Genomic DNA, 16,119 nt, shown 5'->3' with positions numbered 1-16,119 from the left:
CCCGACTTTTTCTGCCGTTTTGCGCTTGATTGATTTGCTTCTCTGATCCTATTATTTACAAGGACAAAAGAACATTCATATAACACTTACTTGATACATCTCAGCATTTTTCTGCTTTTTGGTTGTGTTTTTTATTTAAGTAGTAGTGCTTTTCAATTGAACAACCCATACTGAGAACCCAGCAAGAATTGTGTGTTTCATTTCCATTCGCGCTCACGATACCTTGTTTTAACATTGTCTCTCTTGACAGTGACTTTATTTCGATCCTATTTTGAACACCACACGCATAGAAAAAAGCATTTTTATCAACAACATGCCTCCACCGATTTCGGCAGATTATCGACCGAATCATATTCCCCTTCCCAAGTTTAATTCTGACCAAATTACCTCCACTTACAACACTCCGCAGCAGCCTGAGCTGATGGGAAGGGATATTTTCGACATAAATGAACCTTTTCCTATTCGTAGCACGGATGCAGAAAGGACTATTGATGAAAAGAGAAATCATCATACTTGGGACGAAACAACCAAGCGGGTCGTACAGAGTATTGTATCCATTAAGGGCTCTGCTTTGCGGTCCTTTGATACGGAAAGCGCAGGTGGCTTCTGTGCTACCGGGTTTGTCGTAAACAAAAAAAAGGGATTGATTCTTTCAAATCGTCACGTTGTCTCCCCTGGACCCATTACTGCCCGTGCTTCCTTTATTAACTATGAAGAAATTGACATATATCCTCTTTACAGGGACCCAGTTCATGATTTTGGGTTCTTTCGCTACGACCCTTCTTCCATCCGCTTCCATGTGGTTGATGAAATTCCCTTAGCTCCTGAACTTGCAAAGGTCGGTTTGGACATTCGCATCATTGGTAACGATGCGGGAGAAAAGCTATCCATTCTGAGTTCGACATTAGCACGCTTGGATCGTCCTGCTCCTAACTATGGAATTGATAATTACAATGATTTTAATACTTTTTATTACCAAGCCGCAAGTGGAACTAGTGGTGGAAGCTCAGGAAGCCCTGTCCTCGATATATCTGGCGCTGCGGTTGCTTTGAATTCGGGCGGATCCAATAGTAGTGCGTCTTCTTTTTACCTCCCGCTCAATCGTATTGTTCGCGCCTTACACTGCCTGGAAAATGATCGTCCTATCACTCGTGGTACTTTGCTGACTGAGTTCCTTCATTGGTCCTACGATGAATTATCTCGTATTGGCCTCCCTAGTGAATTCGAAAGTAATTGTCGTAGTCGTATTCCTGAAAGTAATGGGTTGCTAGTAGTTTCAAAAGTTTTACGGGGAAGTGAAGCTGCTGGTGCTTTAGAACCCGGAGACGTCCTGATTGCCTATGAAGCCGATAATCAGGATCCCATCTATATTGTAGATTTCGTCTCTTTTTTTGAAATTATTGATGAAAAGGTTGGGGAGCCTACCCGCTGGCGACTTTTCCGCCCCAAGGTTGGTTACATGGTAGTGGAATTGCACGTTCAAGACTTGCATGGTGTTACTCCTTCACGTTTCTTGGAAATAGGAGGCGCCATTCTCCATGATCTCTCATATCAACTTGCACGCTCCTACCAGTTTCCTCTCAATTCTGGAACATATGTAGCTGCTTCAGGAATGTTAAATTGGTCATCAGGAAGTCGAGATTTTTTAGTAACACGCCTTGCAAATAAACCGACTCCCAATTTGGACGCATTTATACAAGTTGTAACTCACCTTCCAGACAATGCTCGTGTTCCAATGCATTTTCGAGTCCTTGGAAAATACGAAGAAGAGTTCACAATTATTACGATTGACAGACATTTTTTCATGGCTAGCATTTTTCGAAGAAATGACAAAGAAGGAACCTGGGATCGTGAGGGACTACCACCTCCTTTAATTGCTAAGTCCCGGAGACCAAGTATCATTCCAAGACCAGCTGAAGGCTCTAAAAGCTTGGAGGCAATTCAAAACTCTCTGGTTTTGATCCATTGCCGCATGCCTCTGAGTATTAATGGTTTCAACTCCGCAAAATCCTACCGTGGTACTGGTGTTGTTGTATCTGTTGTGCCTCCTCTTATCGTAGTTGACCGTACTGTTATTCCAGTTGATGTTTGCGATATTCGATTGACTTTCCAATCACTAAGTGCTATGGGACGTATCATATATCTAGATGATCGAATTGCAATCTTGTCCTGCGATTATCTGCCGAGTAACACAGTACAACTTGACTTTGCGGCTGATTTTATGCGTACCGGTGATGAATGTACTTTAGCAGCACTTGATGAGGACTTGCAATTACTTACAAAGAACACGACCGTGCGAAGTGTTTCTGTTGTAGAAACCGAAAGGTCTTCTCCTCCTAAATTCCGTTATGTCAATTGCGAGGTCATTTCTTTGATGGACTCTTCAGCCTCGACAGGCGGTTTAATCTTCCGCGACAGAGAGGACAAACGCGAAGTTGTGGCTTTATGGATTTCTGTGGTCCATCAAGAAGTGAGTGGAAAAGAATACACTAACAAGTACGGGTTGTCACTGGCTTACGTACTTCCTGTGCTTGAGCGTCTACGACTACCTCCATCTCTTCGACCTCAGCAGACAAATAAAACTATTGGAGTAGAGTTGTCCCACATTAGCTTGGCTGGTGCAACTACATTGGGAATGTCTCAAAATCGCTCGTCTGAATTCTATGTAAAATCAAAAGAGAACGGTACAATACCCCGTCCCCTGTATGTCGTTTCTCATCTGAGGCCTCTGCCTGCAGATTCGTCTTTACGAGTCGGAGATGTGTTAATAAGCGTAAATGGAAAAATGATAACTAGAGTTTCAGATCTTTATGAATTTGAAGGATGCTCAGAACTAGACGCAGTAATACTTCGTGATGGAGACGAAGTAGATTTAAAGGTCCCTTTGTATCCAGACTTTTCTACGTATAGTTCTCGTGTTGTCTCTTGGATGGGAGCCGTCGTACATTCAACACACAGAAGTGTTTACGAACAAGTGGAGCCTGGTGTTGATCTCCCTGGTCCAGATGGTGTTTATGTCGGAAGTATTTTATATGGATCTCCAGCATTGAATATGCTTCGAGCCGCACATTGGATTGTGGCTATTGATGGCAAGCCAATTAACAATTTCTCCGATTTTGAGAAGATTATCAGCGAGATACCTCCTGAGCCTTACATCCAGGTAAAACAAATGAATCGTCGAGGTGCAACACTGTTAGTTAGCATTCGCCCTGATACTCGTTTTTGGCCTACATATGTTATTGAGCGAAATCCTGATGGCGATTGGAACACGAGATATCTGTAAGATGAAATTTATCATCACAGCATAATTATCATTTATGCTACGGTTAAATGAGGATACTTATGTCAACATTTATAATATTATGATTCACTGCTTATGAAAACAATAAAATTTAGTAACGAAATTTAACAGACGTTGAGAATATATTTACTTCCTTTACTGATTCTAAATTCGTTTAGTATCAAAGTCATTATTTAGCCCAGTAAATCACACTTTCAGCTTTGTTTATATTTTTTTGTTGCATAGTAACTTAAATAATAAAAAAAAACGAATTCAATGAATTTGCTGAGCTTGTTTCCCTGCTGAGGATTTGTTTGTTTATATATTGACTTAATTCACAGGATTTTATTGTTTACATCGAGAAAAACATATTTATAGCCAAACAAAACAATGCAGCTTTCACATACACATGAATGACTTTCTTTAACGGCACTTTTGCAAAGATTGACATTACTAGGTAATATACGATTTTTGGAAAATGGAATTGTTAGGATTTGATTATTGTCCATTCGAGAGCTTTGTATCACCAAAACGAAAGCGTTTTCTAACTAAGTCCATCCATTTACAAAGCAATGTCAATCTTGAGAATATAGCCAAAATAAGAGGATCTGAAGAACTAACTAAAGAATGCTGGAAACTGTTCAAGGATTTGAAGCCTTCCCCTGAAGAAAACTTTCGTCGTGAACAATTCATCATCAAACTAAAAACAATTTTGAAAAACTCTATACAAGATAAAAATTTAGATCTTTTTGTGTTCGGCTCCACCGAAAGCCGTTTAGCCATTCATCAGTCTGATATAGACGTGTGTATTGTAACAAGAGGGAACGGAAAACTGCGATCTACCTGTCAGCTGGCTTATATCTTACACTCCTGTATGCAAGAACTGAGAAGTTAAAATATTGACCAATGTCTAGATGGAATGAAGAGAATCACATGTGTACCAAGAGCGAGAGTTCCCATTGTGAAAATGTGGGATCCACAGCTAAATATTAGCGGTGATATCAACATAAATAATGATGTTGCAAAACTAAACACGGAGATGCTGCATCTTTTCGTAAAGATTGACCCACGTGTACGAGCACTCGGACTAATTATTAAATACTGGGCAAAGCAACGAAGCCTTAATGATGCCGTCGGGTGTGGGACAATCACTTCTTATACGCTTTCTTGTATGATTGTTAATTTTTTGCAAACTCGGAAACCTTGCTTACTTCCTTCCATGATGGAACTAAATGACAGACGAACAAACAATATTCATTTTTTAACAGATCTCGGAAATTTTCAGAAAAACTCTTTTCAAAACAAATCCTCCTTGGGAGAACTCTTGCTAGATTTTTTCCGATATTATGGATTCGTTTATGATTATAAAGAGAGCGTCGTCTCCGTTCGGAGTGGAACCCTTTTAGATAAACGCTCCAAAGGATGGAATATGGACATGAACAATTCTTTATGCGTCGAAGAACCATTCAACACATCGCGCAACCTCGCTAACACGGCGGACGACACAAGCGTAAAAGGATTACAAAGTGAATTTCAACGAGCCTTTCGTTTGCTCAGTGAATACCCAGCCCTCCAGGCTCTCTCAATACTAAATGAGGCATTTCAATTTCCTTCTGAAATCCATGTTTCCGATAGTTTGTACCCCAGTCCAGATACGCCTTTATTCATTGATAGCGATGTAAACCCTTGGCAGGCAGAAGCTGAAAGCTTTCCAGGTCCTTACTACCCACCTCAGACAATGCCAATTAATGACCGTAATTCTAACTTTGTTTACTATATTCCGGATGAAGTAACTTCACAAGAGTCAAGAAGCAGGCAACCAAGCTACCAGTACTCGCAAACAGGAGACTTATATTACGGAAAAAAACCACCGTGGCATTATATGCCATGCAAATCGTGGTTAGTTTGGTATCCTGTTCAGGATGACTTTCGGCCTGTAAACATGTTTCAATAAGGGTCCAAGTTGAAAGGATAAGAAGAAATAATTATATTGCTGGTTAATCTGTAAAAAAGGAAACCGGCTAAGTTTGTTAGTCATTAATAAAATGGTTAAAGGAAACGTAAACAAGAATATCCATAAAATTTACTAAATGAAATCATTATTTAAGCTTCGCCAGGTTGATATTCAAACACAAGACCATCACGAAGACTCCGTAAATAGCGAGACATACAGCAATAATTCTAGTAATCTTCAGTTCTTTCTCTGAAGTACTATCGGGAGAAGCAACACTGTGTGAAAAGAAGTAATATAGCAGACCAGGAAGGATGAAAGAAATGAAAGTACTACCAGTACTACCAACAAAAGCGAGTACCAACTCAAGGGACGATAATGAAAGGGCAATTAGTAAAGAGGTAACAAGAATACATATCGTCAATCCAATATGGTAGGCATTGGACATATCGTGAGCAGAATAAGAACGACGAATAGCTTGATACAACGAGTTTCGGCATGGATGGCATTGTAGAGGATAGCTAAACAGTACCAACATCACGATAGCCAATTTCCCAAAAGCAATCAAAAAACTTCCGTCATCATACATTGCAATAATATTTCCCGAAGTTAAAGAACCAAAGGAAAGGTAGCCAGCAATTGAAACAATGAGATAAAGAAACGTCGAAGAACAGATTGCAATAAACAAAGTGAAGTTAATATATCTATGAGAAGGGATTTTCACTTCATTGATTACACTGAAAGCATTTTGATGGCAGGTAAATCCAAAGACAAACACTGGAAGAACAGAAAGATACCCAGAAAGAGATTCAGGACGAAAGTAGCGAACTTCTCCGCGTTCCATATCTCCTCTAAAGAAGTGATAAATGACAATAATGACCAAGTAACTGAGAGAGATTAAACTTATAAGAGACGTATGACGAAGAGAATCTAAACGGCGCAAAAAAGTCAATGGAGTCAAAATCAAAATAGAAAAGAAGATCCACGTTTCACGAGATTCAAAAATTGGAGCGGTGAAACCAAGCAAAGGTGCAATTTGCGGCATCAAGTCACCCACAATAACGAGATAGCTGATAGAAACACCAAAACATTTTATAGCAATAGCAGCATCAAAAACGATTGCCAAGGAAGGGAATGTATGCTTTGCAACGGCAGCAAAAGAGGCCTTTCCACGAGGAAGACGAGCGGCGCATAATGACACAAAATATAAACCCAAAAACGAAGCAAATGCGCTAAAAAAGATGGTGAGACAGCCAAAAAACAAGCTAGTTTTTGTGAATGCATGAGGCATAGACAAGATGCCAGCGCCTAAGATGGTGTTGGCGAGATTAATTACGGAGGAAAAGAAGCCAGCACTGCCATAATGTACAGAGTCCGGTGGAGACTGCAAGCGTACATAATCTGACATAGTTGAGTATGAACTTAATGGAAATGGGGTAAGGAATGAATGGCTTGGTATAGTGTCAGAAAACGCTTTCTTAGACTTAAAGCAAGAGCCAAGGAGAATAAACCGTAGGTGATATATAAATAAAAGAAATATTGCAAAAACAATGACAATGTCCAGCTAGCAATCTTCACACAAAAACAAAAGCTATACGCAAACCTGCGAAAACGTAATGAAATCAATGTCTACTTTATTAAAAGAACAAACCAATAACTAATTAAAAGAAGATGGAATTAAATTTCCATACTACTTCAGAAGTAAATGTACAAGGAAACTGTGTACGGTGTAAGTGAAGATGCTACCATTGATGATGCATTCTTCAAAGACAACAACATAGAGTGTGACGGAGAATAGCAGAATGTAGAACATGAACAAAACTTGTACTAAATAAGTCCTATAAAGTTTGATTGTATCTGAAGTATGTATCCAAAAGAGTAAAGGAGGATGGGCCTCAAACCGTTGTCTGTTATTAAGACTGGTGAATTTCACTTGAAAACAGGATCAATTAAGAAAGGAATCAGTCATCAAACATTGAAAAAATATGTTACAACCTTTGGAGAGTAATTTACGAGAATGTAAGTTTAGGACTGCTAAAGATTGCGCTGCAGCTATGAGAAATTGGACCTTTTATTGCTTTTCAAACATATTACATAGAAAGACGAACGGTCTTCCAGATTTTTTTGTGATGGATGGTTCCATTAAAGCATAGTATTGAGGGTAGAAACTCGATAGCCCGAATTTTGTTTTCAAAGTATCACACGAGAAAGCAGGAACCAAGGCAAAAAAATTATTTGTTTTAAGAAGAGGAAGGGCTACAAGTTCCAGCGGCGGGAACGAAGAATATCCCCCATTGACTAGAAATCAAAGCAATCAATACGAAACGTATGCAAATCATTGTAGGCTGGCTAGGTCTTAGACATGAAAAAACATTGAAATCTACCCTCTTATTTTTTTTGAAAATTCTGCATAGCTATGTTACACAGACTTGAGGGTACACATACGGAGTTTTTTCAGAATGTCCTGCACTTGGATCCGTTCAAGACAAGATTTTAATTTTTTATAAAAGAAGATGATTCTTGTGAAAGCGAAAATGTTTAAAACCAGTCCTTCAGCAGCGTAAGCCGACAATTGTCGTTTGTTTACATAGATCGTTGCAGCGAATATGGTCCTCTTTTTGACATAAGTAGGGGAAAATCAACTTAAAAGATCCAGTCGTGTACGAAAGAAGAATCTAAATCGTTCGACAACCGCTGAATGCTTTATAGGATACTGAGTTAACCATGAGGGACATGGTTTCAGTCCTGCGAAAATGCAACTTTTTACATTAAAAAGCTTAAAAACTCTTCATCCATTTTTCTATGGATTGATTCATTGAGTTTTATTCTGTTCTCTGACACAGGGTATTGTTATTCGCCTATGCATCATAAACTTGGCTACTGCTTATACGACACCTGGTGAATCAACAATTTATTTTGCTTAAGAATGCCTCGAACATCCTCAAAAAAAGCAGAGGAAAATAAAGAAAAGAAAACTAATTCAAAAAATGAGGAAAGAAATTCTGTCAACGCGACCAATGGTTCGATTTCAGAAGAGGAAAATGAATCTTCCAAGGGGTCAGAAATTACTCGTTGTGTCTGCGGTATCGAGGATAATGACGATGATTCAAGTGACGGAGGGTTATATATTCAATGTGATCAGTGTTCTGTCTGGCAGCATGGTCACTGCGTTGGTTTTCAAAAAGAATCTGATGTTCCTGACGTCTATTATTGCGAAATATGTAGACCAGAACTTCATAAAATATATCAACGAGGAAGAGGGTATGGAGTATAGAACCAATTCATTACCTGGGAGACATTTTTGATTTCTACAGGACTTTGCATTGCATACACATATTATGTGAAGGATATTATGCTAACCAAGGTAGACCCAAACAATCTAAATACTTAGGTCTTATTGCTGAGCAGAAACCTCCGCAGTCAGAATCTCCACCTGCTTCTCCTCCATCACCAGTTGTGAAAAAGCAAGTGCCAAAACAGCGTCTTACCATGAACTCTCGAGATGCCGCCTTGGATTACGAAGAATATCTTGCTATTGCAAAAGAACAATCTCTCCTCACGAGAAGATCTAGAGGGTATGATAATCTTGTAAAATATTATTATGATCGCTAATATGTAATAGGCCCACTCTTTCCAAATCGGCTTCTCCACCCGTCCAGGCTTCAGTATCTGGAGAAGCATTACCAACGACAATGTCTCCAGAAGAGCAAGAGGAAGAACAAAAACAAGAACAAGAACAAGAACAAGAGCAAGAACGAGAACGACAACAGGAACGGGAACGGGAACGAGAGCAAGAGCAAGAACGAGGACGAGAACGAGAACAAGAACAAGAGCAAGAAGAAACGAAAAAAGAAGAGGAAAAAGCACACGAAGCAAGACAAGAGCTGGAGCCTGAGAAAAATTCCAAAGAAGAATCAATTCCTATTGATACCGTTTCAAACGAAGAAAGAGTTGACGAAGAAGAGAATCCGGAAGCCCACCAAGTCAAGGAAGAAGCGGAGTCAGCTCTTCCTTCACCTAGCAGTGTTCAATCTACCCCGGTATCCTCCTCCACAGGAAGGGGCGGTGGTCGGAGATCCAAACGAGAAGCACCAGTTGATAATGAAAAAGGAAGTCTTTCGCCATCCACAGCAGGTCAACGGGGTTCAAAAAGTAGAAAAACTAGTTCCCGAAGGGGAAAATCTTCTGCGCTTTCTGCAAATACCCATCGCTCCGGTTCCAACCATGTGGAAGGAGAACACACAACAGAGACAAATACAAAACATAAAGGATTGCATCCAAGGATTACTATCACTGAAATGAGGAGGCGCGTTGCGACAATGTTAGAATATATCGGTCATATCCAGGTAGAAATGGCATCTCAATCGGCGAATTCGGTTTCTGGATCGCAAGTGACGAAAGAAATCCCAGAGGACGAGAAGGAAACTCTTCGTCAGGTTGATAACTTGACAAGGGAATTGTTGCATTGGGAACAAAGGTTTGGTAAAACCTAATTTCAACCGGAGCCTCTTTGGCTCGTACTTTTATGTCTTGATTTTGTTTTAACATTCTGTATTTTACGACGGATTTCGGGGTTTTTGGTAATTTGGTTTTAATTAATACCCATCGGAATTTTAATTGCAACAGCAATGGTTTTAGATTGATTGATTTATTTAATAATTTGCTAGAGTTATTTTCAGAACGAAAATTCTTATATATTGGCAATGTTTTCAGACTTTTTTCTATTAAAAACGCTACAGAGAAGAGAGAAAATGTAGGGCGATCTCATTTTTGTACCAAAATAAGTATATTTATTAGCGAGCTGAAACGTAAATTTCGTGAAACGCGAAGCCCTACCCTAGGTGACTTAGCAGTCACATGTTGTGTCTTTTAGAAGAATTGTTACAATGAATCTTTCCTTCACACGCAAAATGGCTCACGAAAACGTTTGGAACTCTCACCCTCGTAGATTTGGTAAGGGCAGCAGACAATGGTAAGTTGCTAAGAAAAAGTTCCACATGAAATTATATTAACCATTTCTTCAGTGCTCACACTGGTCGCCGTCTTGGTTTGATCCGCAAGTACGGTTTGAACATCTCTCGTCAAAGTTTCCGTGAGTTCGCCAACGACATTGGCTTTTACAAGGTATGTAATTATCTCTTACGAAAGACAAAAGAATAAAAAATAAAAAAGCAGCTACTAACGTTGTCTTAGTACCGTTAAAATTTAATGACGGTAGTCATATTGTCTAAATAAAATCGCGTGCAATACGGATCATAAATTCCATATTTTGTAATCTGAGTATAGTAAATTTGGTGTCATCTCTTTTTAATGTAGACAGATTGAGGCCGATTAAGGTCAGTGATAATGAGAAAGGCTGTAGGGACCGCCAACCGTTTAGAATTACAAGTTACAAGTGTAGAAGATTCAGTTCAGTTGAGATTACTTTTATTGATTAAGGATGGTTTCTGTTTTTTCGGGTATATTACTGTTTTAGCAAGTATTCGTCAGTTCAAGGAGATAAAAATAGCTAAAGCTTAAAGAACTGGTGTGAAAATAGAAGAGAATTAACTAACTGAAAACCAATTTTATTATAACCTCGATACGTTCAGTTTCCAGGAAGCATTGTTTCCTTTTTTTAATGTTACCTCAACGAAACGTAACATACACGGAAAAGTAGCGAGGGCAAAAAGTAGTGACTGCTTTTTGGGACGACACAAAGAAAGCAGCGAGTGGCTGTTTGGAATCTACCTCAAGCAATTCACTAACAAGATGGTGGTATGTAACTCGAAATGAAAGGCATAGAATGAATAATAACAATATGTAGTTGGCAGTTGATCTCTTGAACCCTACTCATGAATCTGAGATGAGAAAGCACAAGCTCAAGCAGCTTGTCCAAGGCCCTCGCAGCTTCTTTATGGTATGTTTAGAAATGCAAAGGAAGAGAATAGTGGAAAACGCCACGAGGATAATTTGAGTTTGTACGATGTGAGGACCGTTCGTAAAGCATTAGTGGTGGGAAATTTTCATTGTTTTCGTTCTTTGCATACAATTAAAAAAGACGGCAGGAATAGGTAGCTAACATATGAATAGGATGTCAAGTGCCCTGGTTGCTTCAACATTACCACTGTTTTCTCCCACGCTCAAACCGTTGTTATCTGCGGCTCTTGTGCTTCCGTTCTTTGCCAACCCACTGGTGGTAAGGCTCGCCTTATGGAAGGATGCTCTTTCAGGAGAAAGAACTAAAGCTCTTGATGCTTTTCTGCATTGTTAATATGCGAAATAAAATTTTGTCTTGAGCATGTGGTAATAAATGTGGTTGTTTTATTGTGTTTATTATCGTATGAAAGTAGCTGTAATTGTAAAGAATAAGAAGTATAACGTTGATCAAGATACATAAAGTTCAGTGTTTCTTTGTAAAAGTTGCGATGCTCCTGAGAGTAGAGCAAATGGGCTTCTGTGTTGAAGAGAATCAAAGCCTCATGGTAAATTTTTTCAGGGTGGCTGGCGGAGATAGTTCAAGGCTGATGATCCTAGGAATTCAAAGTACATAAGAACCTTACAAGTACTGAATCCTAAGGGTGTCCATGTAGAAAAGCGCGTAGAAAAGTAAGAAAGGGTGTCTTTCATTTTTCAAGAAGCGTTGGAAATTTTTCCCTGCAGGTAAACTTAAAAGGCTTTTTTGAGACGACTACTTATCTACGAAGCAATTGAGCGAAACCAAAGCCTTTTGCATGAAAGTTACTTTTAAGGCAACAGTTTCTTATTCATTAGAAGGAAGAAAAACTGCAACTACAGACGGAGAAACCAGATGCTAGAGGTGTATTGAAAATAATTACCATGAAAGCTACAGAATGGGTTATGAAGCTCCGTGAAAAACGAGAACGTCTAAGGCGGCAGGAACAACAAGGCCGGTATGCTACGGACAATGAAGAAAACAGAGAAGATGCTATTGAGTCGTTGATGTTTTCGGAAGCTCGACATGGCGAAGTATACGGTATCGAAGGAATGAGTTGTTCAGGAAAGACAGAGTTATTGTATCACCTTGCAGGAAATGCCGTGATAAAATCACCGGAGACACTGATTTTGGTCATTAACAGCGAGTGGGACTGGGATCAAGAACGGTTGATTCAAGTCGTGCATGAAAAGCTGTTGCGGAAAGGAAAGCAGTCTGGTATATGTGGATGCGGTCAAGAAATAGTAGACCCTTTTTCATCGCAGGTGTCCTCGTCATCGAGCGACGGGATTGAAGGAACCGTGCTCGAACCAGAATTAAAGGAAGGTTTGCACGAACCCATAGAGCCGAGGATGGCCGAAAAAGGAAAATGCGCAATATGGAAACATGCACGCGAGATTTTACAAAATCAAAGTGTGATGGTGTGGCCTGCAGAATTTGAAGCGTGTTTAGAGAATGTTCCAAGCAACGCGGAAGAACTTGTAGCGATATGGAAGCGTTTACAGAATCAACGGAAAGAGCATGTGCCGCTGCAATTTCGAGAAGAAAAGATTCTTCCCGACCACAGCGAGCCAGAAGCGGCTGATCAAGGAAGAATTCCGTTGCCAGATAAATTAGCCGACATGCACCTGGCGTATGTGTTTATAGATGGGTTGTCGACATTTTATTGGCAACTACGATTGGAACGAAGCTACGGCAAGCGATATGCCCAACTAGATCGCAAACTGAGGACTGCATCGAAAATGCTGGGCTGTCGAGTGGTATGTACAAATTGGTGTTTGAATGCAAAAGCCCATTTGCCAATCACTTATGAAGCGTTTCGAACAGAGCGGCGAGCACACAGCCGATTTTATTTAGAGCATCGACGCACCAAACTGGGCTGTTTATTTTTCTCAGGCGCTAAAGGGTTAACGTATCGCAAAGAGGACGAGGATTCACAAAAAGAACAGCGACAATGAGGAACGATGTTTGGTAAGGTACAGCAAATTGGATTCATAATCATGATGTGAAGATGTAGCAGCAACAACATACCTGAACAGGAATGGAATGATTTGAGGATGATGAAGAATGTATCGCATCAGTATGATTGAATTGAAATTACCCTCAAGGTTAGAAGGAAGCGAAGGGAGCTATTCTCAATCACAATCCTGATTTTTTTTTTTTGAATTGTTTATCCCAGTCTATTTTTCTTTTCTAACCCTATTCTCCTTGTCCTTCCCCTTCCCTTGCTGTCTCTATTCAAGGATTTCCCTTTTCTTGCTTCTATCGTCAAAGAATGTACTTTGTTATATTGAGGCAACGAGTCGGTATCCTAGACGAAAGGTATTCTTATTTCGAGGGAGAGCTCGCTAAGAAGAAGCCAATAATAACGTCGTTTGTGTGTCATCGCGCATAAACCTATCAAGGGAACTTAGGGACGTCGGCACGGAGGTTTGTTAAAAGCGGTGTCATAGGGAAAGAGTTCGTATGACTGAGGAAGTCGAGAGGGAAAACACAAACAAAAAAGGTGGGAGGAGTAAAAAGGAGGGGTTAAGACAATAAAAAAAGATGAAAAGGAAAGAAAAAGGGTAGGAAAACAGAGAAACAAATTAAAAGGAAATTTTTCAAAGAGTTCCCTTCTACTTTTATTCTTACGTCGAGCCAAGGTCAGCAATTTTTGTCATATTATAATTCTGTCCTCTTTAGTGCGCAAAACTGGACATGTCTACTTTTGCATGGCTGACGCGAACCACACCTTATTTGGTTTCGCTTCTGTTTTGTCTGGTTCGTTCGTTATTCGTCAAAAACGATCTAAACACGCGATTTCGACGTAGAATTTGTCCTGTTCCACCAAAACCTGCGTCCCTTTGACATCATGCTCGACTTTGTTTCTCTGCATTTAGGTTTACTTGGCATATGATATCAAAGTTGCTTGGTGCTTCCGGAACACATAGCTGCGATTCATGACGATTTGTTCAGTAAAGCAGTTGCGTCACGATGACTTACTCTATCTTTGTGAAGTTATTAAAACGTTGCTCTTCCCAGCCCCCTTTTGCTTCTTTACGCTTATCCTTGACTCCTAAAGAGACCAAAAATTTAATCCTTTGTTTACTTGCTTCGCTGTTGCTTGGGCTAAACGTAATCTAACTAAACTCTAACTTGCAGGCACTGACGTCTTTGTTTACATACACTAGACTAGCTAAGAAGTAGTTTATATTGGTCACTTGAAATACTTCTTTCGTACTGAATTTCTGCCTCTCGAGAAACTTTTGGAACCCAATTTTCAGTAAACGAAATTGTTTTATTTGTTGTTTTATTTTTTTATTTTTTGTTAAATTCAGCTACTTCGGTATTTGTTTAATTGCTCTTTAATATGTCACCTATCAGACAATACGGTTGGTATCAATGGCCTATGCGCATTTTCCAGTTGATGATCGCTACGATCGTTTTAGCTTTGGCTGCTGCACTCGTTGATCAACAAAATAACGGCGGCTCCCCCGGTAAAATTAACTTTTCTGTTTTCGTTGGTTGCTTTTCTATTTTGACTTTCTTCCTTACAGCCCTTGGTGCTTTTTGGCCCAACATTGTCGGCAACGTTTATTTAGTTGCGGCCTACGACTTAATAAACTTAATTTTTGATATAACTGCTGGTTGCTGTATTGCTGTTGCTATTCGTGTGCATTCTTGCGCCAACCGAAACTTCTTAGAGAGTAACAAATTCACTCAAGGCAGTGGCAAGCGTTGCCGAGAATTGCGCGCTCTTTGTTTCTTCCTTTGGTTCTTGTTTGGTCTCTACCTTGTTTCCTTCATCATGCAATTCTTCTTGAGGCACGATGGTGGTTCTCATACCTACACCTCCCGCGGTGGTGGTCGCAAGAAGGGAAGCGGCCCTGCCGTTGCCCCTCGTCCTGTTATGTCGGCTGTCTAAAAAGCACCTAGGTGTCTTTTTCCTAGGTCCCTGTAGGTCCCATAATGTGTTTATGGGGTCTGCTCTTGTAACAGGGGCTATCTTTTTAAAAAAAACCCTTTTCTTGGAGTTCTTTTTGTATTTTTGTTTTCCCAAGAAAATTTAATCACATAAATTATTTAAAGTTCCGAGTCGGAACATGGATGATGTTTGGTATTATTTAATTATTATGATTACCTTTTTTATAATGAAGCTGATCGTGAGTTATGTGTGTACAAACTCCCCCGAAAATTCTGAAATTAATCCTAATTACTCCGTTTGGTAACGAGATATGCTTCTAATTTGATGATCTTAGATAGGTAATGAAACCAAGTCGTTGATGTTGCTAATGATGATGAAGCTAAGGAAGTTTGGAATCTTTGTATTCTATTCGCGACGTTTTCTTATTTGCCATTCCCAGCTTCCTTTTTTGATTCAATCCTGCCACTGAGAAAGTGTTCGCCTAGTTAGTTATATCTTTGATCCGACTCTTGTTACAAATCGGTTGTATGGGCTGATGTTTTCTTTATTTTCGCTTTTTTTCTTTCTCTAATGACTGTTGTCTTGCTTCGTAACTTGGTTGCGAGTGAAGAAAGACACCGAAGTTGGTTGTGCTTTTTTTTTGATTTTATTTAAAGAATATTTATGTTTTGATGAGTTGTTTGTGATGATCACAACCTGCGGAAAGTTCCCAGTAGAAGCAACAGCAGTGGTCGATCCTTTGCATTTTTAAATCATAATTGAATGATGTTGCTTCTACTAACTTTTCTTCCCTCCTCCAACAAATCCCAAGGAAAGGCTATTTTCTTTGGAGTTTTGTCGATCATTATTTGTCGGTTTCTTTCGTATTGTCGTATTATATATTTAATATCTATAAAAAACGGATTGGTTGTTGGTTTTACTTCGTAATATTTTTACAGTTTTAATGAGTTTCGCCCAACCTGAAGTGAAGTGAATCAATAATATGTTCCAAATAATATTTCATGAAAAAGCTTTGATAAACTTAGTAGGGAGTAGTTGGTAAATAG

At 39.5% G+C, this 16,119-nt stretch overlaps 8 protein-coding genes across 8 annotated transcripts; 7 read left to right on the top strand and 1 right to left on the bottom strand.

The window, feature by feature from the left end:
- Positions 1-313: 313 nt before the first annotated feature.
- On the top strand, positions 314-3,478 carry SPOG_01268 (serine protease; the record flags this gene model as incomplete). The annotated part of the gene is made up of 2 exons (XM_013169541.1): positions 314-3,279; positions 3,460-3,478. 2 exons carry the CDS (start codon positions 314-316, stop codon positions 3,476-3,478), a joined length of 2,985 nt encoding a protein of 994 aa, XP_013024995.1.
- A 91-nt stretch (positions 3,479-3,569) lies between these two features.
- Positions 3,570-8,447, bottom strand: SPOG_01266 (vacuolar amino acid efflux transporter Avt8). Its single transcript, XM_013169539.1, has one exon. The coding sequence runs from the start codon at positions 6,637-6,639 to the stop codon at positions 5,380-5,382; it is 1,260 nt and encodes a 419-aa protein (XP_013024993.1). The 5' UTR covers positions 6,640-8,447; the 3' UTR covers positions 3,570-5,379.
- On the top strand, positions 3,759-5,259 carry SPOG_01267 (poly(A) polymerase Cid11; the record flags this gene model as incomplete). Its single annotated transcript, XM_013169540.1, has 2 exons — positions 3,759-4,170; positions 4,195-5,259. 2 exons carry the CDS (start codon positions 3,759-3,761, stop codon positions 5,232-5,234), a joined length of 1,452 nt encoding a protein of 483 aa, XP_013024994.1. The 3' UTR covers positions 5,235-5,259.
- SPOG_01265 (histone deacetylase complex subunit Cti6) lies at positions 8,086-9,988 on the top strand. Its single transcript, XM_013169538.1, has 3 exons — positions 8,086-8,492; positions 8,600-8,806; positions 8,854-9,988. Exons 1-3 carry the CDS (start codon positions 8,158-8,160, stop codon positions 9,722-9,724), a joined length of 1,413 nt encoding a protein of 470 aa, XP_013024992.1. The 5' UTR covers positions 8,086-8,157; the 3' UTR covers positions 9,725-9,988.
- Positions 9,989-10,131: 143 nt separating this feature from the next.
- Positions 10,132-10,484, top strand: SPOG_01264 (40S ribosomal protein S29). The gene is made up of 3 exons (XM_013169537.1): positions 10,132-10,203; positions 10,256-10,355; positions 10,425-10,484. Exons 1-3 carry the CDS (start codon positions 10,142-10,144, stop codon positions 10,431-10,433), a joined length of 171 nt encoding a protein of 56 aa, XP_013024991.1. The 5' UTR covers positions 10,132-10,141; the 3' UTR covers positions 10,434-10,484.
- A 265-nt stretch (positions 10,485-10,749) lies between these two features.
- SPOG_01263 (40S ribosomal protein S27) lies at positions 10,750-11,542 on the top strand. The gene is made up of 3 exons (XM_013169536.1): positions 10,750-10,988; positions 11,038-11,130; positions 11,304-11,542. The coding sequence occupies exons 1-3, from the start codon at positions 10,983-10,985 to the stop codon at positions 11,454-11,456; spliced, it is 252 nt and encodes an 83-aa protein (XP_013024990.1). The 5' UTR covers positions 10,750-10,982; the 3' UTR covers positions 11,457-11,542.
- Positions 11,543-11,768: 226 nt separating this feature from the next.
- On the top strand, positions 11,769-14,251 carry SPOG_01262 (RecA family ATPase Rlp1). The gene has a single exon (XM_013169535.1). The coding sequence runs from the start codon at positions 12,051-12,053 to the stop codon at positions 13,122-13,124; it is 1,074 nt and encodes a 357-aa protein (XP_013024989.1). The 5' UTR covers positions 11,769-12,050; the 3' UTR covers positions 13,125-14,251.
- On the top strand, positions 14,179-16,084 carry SPOG_01261 (non classical export pathway protein). Its single transcript, XM_013169534.1, has one exon. It carries the CDS (start codon positions 14,519-14,521, stop codon positions 15,071-15,073), a length of 555 nt encoding a protein of 184 aa, XP_013024988.1. The 5' UTR covers positions 14,179-14,518; the 3' UTR covers positions 15,074-16,084.
- Positions 16,085-16,119: the final 35 nt, after the last annotated feature.

The sequence above is a fragment of the Schizosaccharomyces cryophilus genome (genome assembly GCF_000004155.1).
Source record: "Schizosaccharomyces cryophilus OY26 unplaced genomic scaffold supercont4.6, whole genome shotgun sequence".
Taxonomy (NCBI): domain Eukaryota; kingdom Fungi; phylum Ascomycota; class Schizosaccharomycetes; order Schizosaccharomycetales; family Schizosaccharomycetaceae; genus Schizosaccharomyces; species Schizosaccharomyces cryophilus.
Note: the sequence above shows the minus strand (reverse complement) of the source record. Positions and strands in the feature narration are given on the sequence as shown.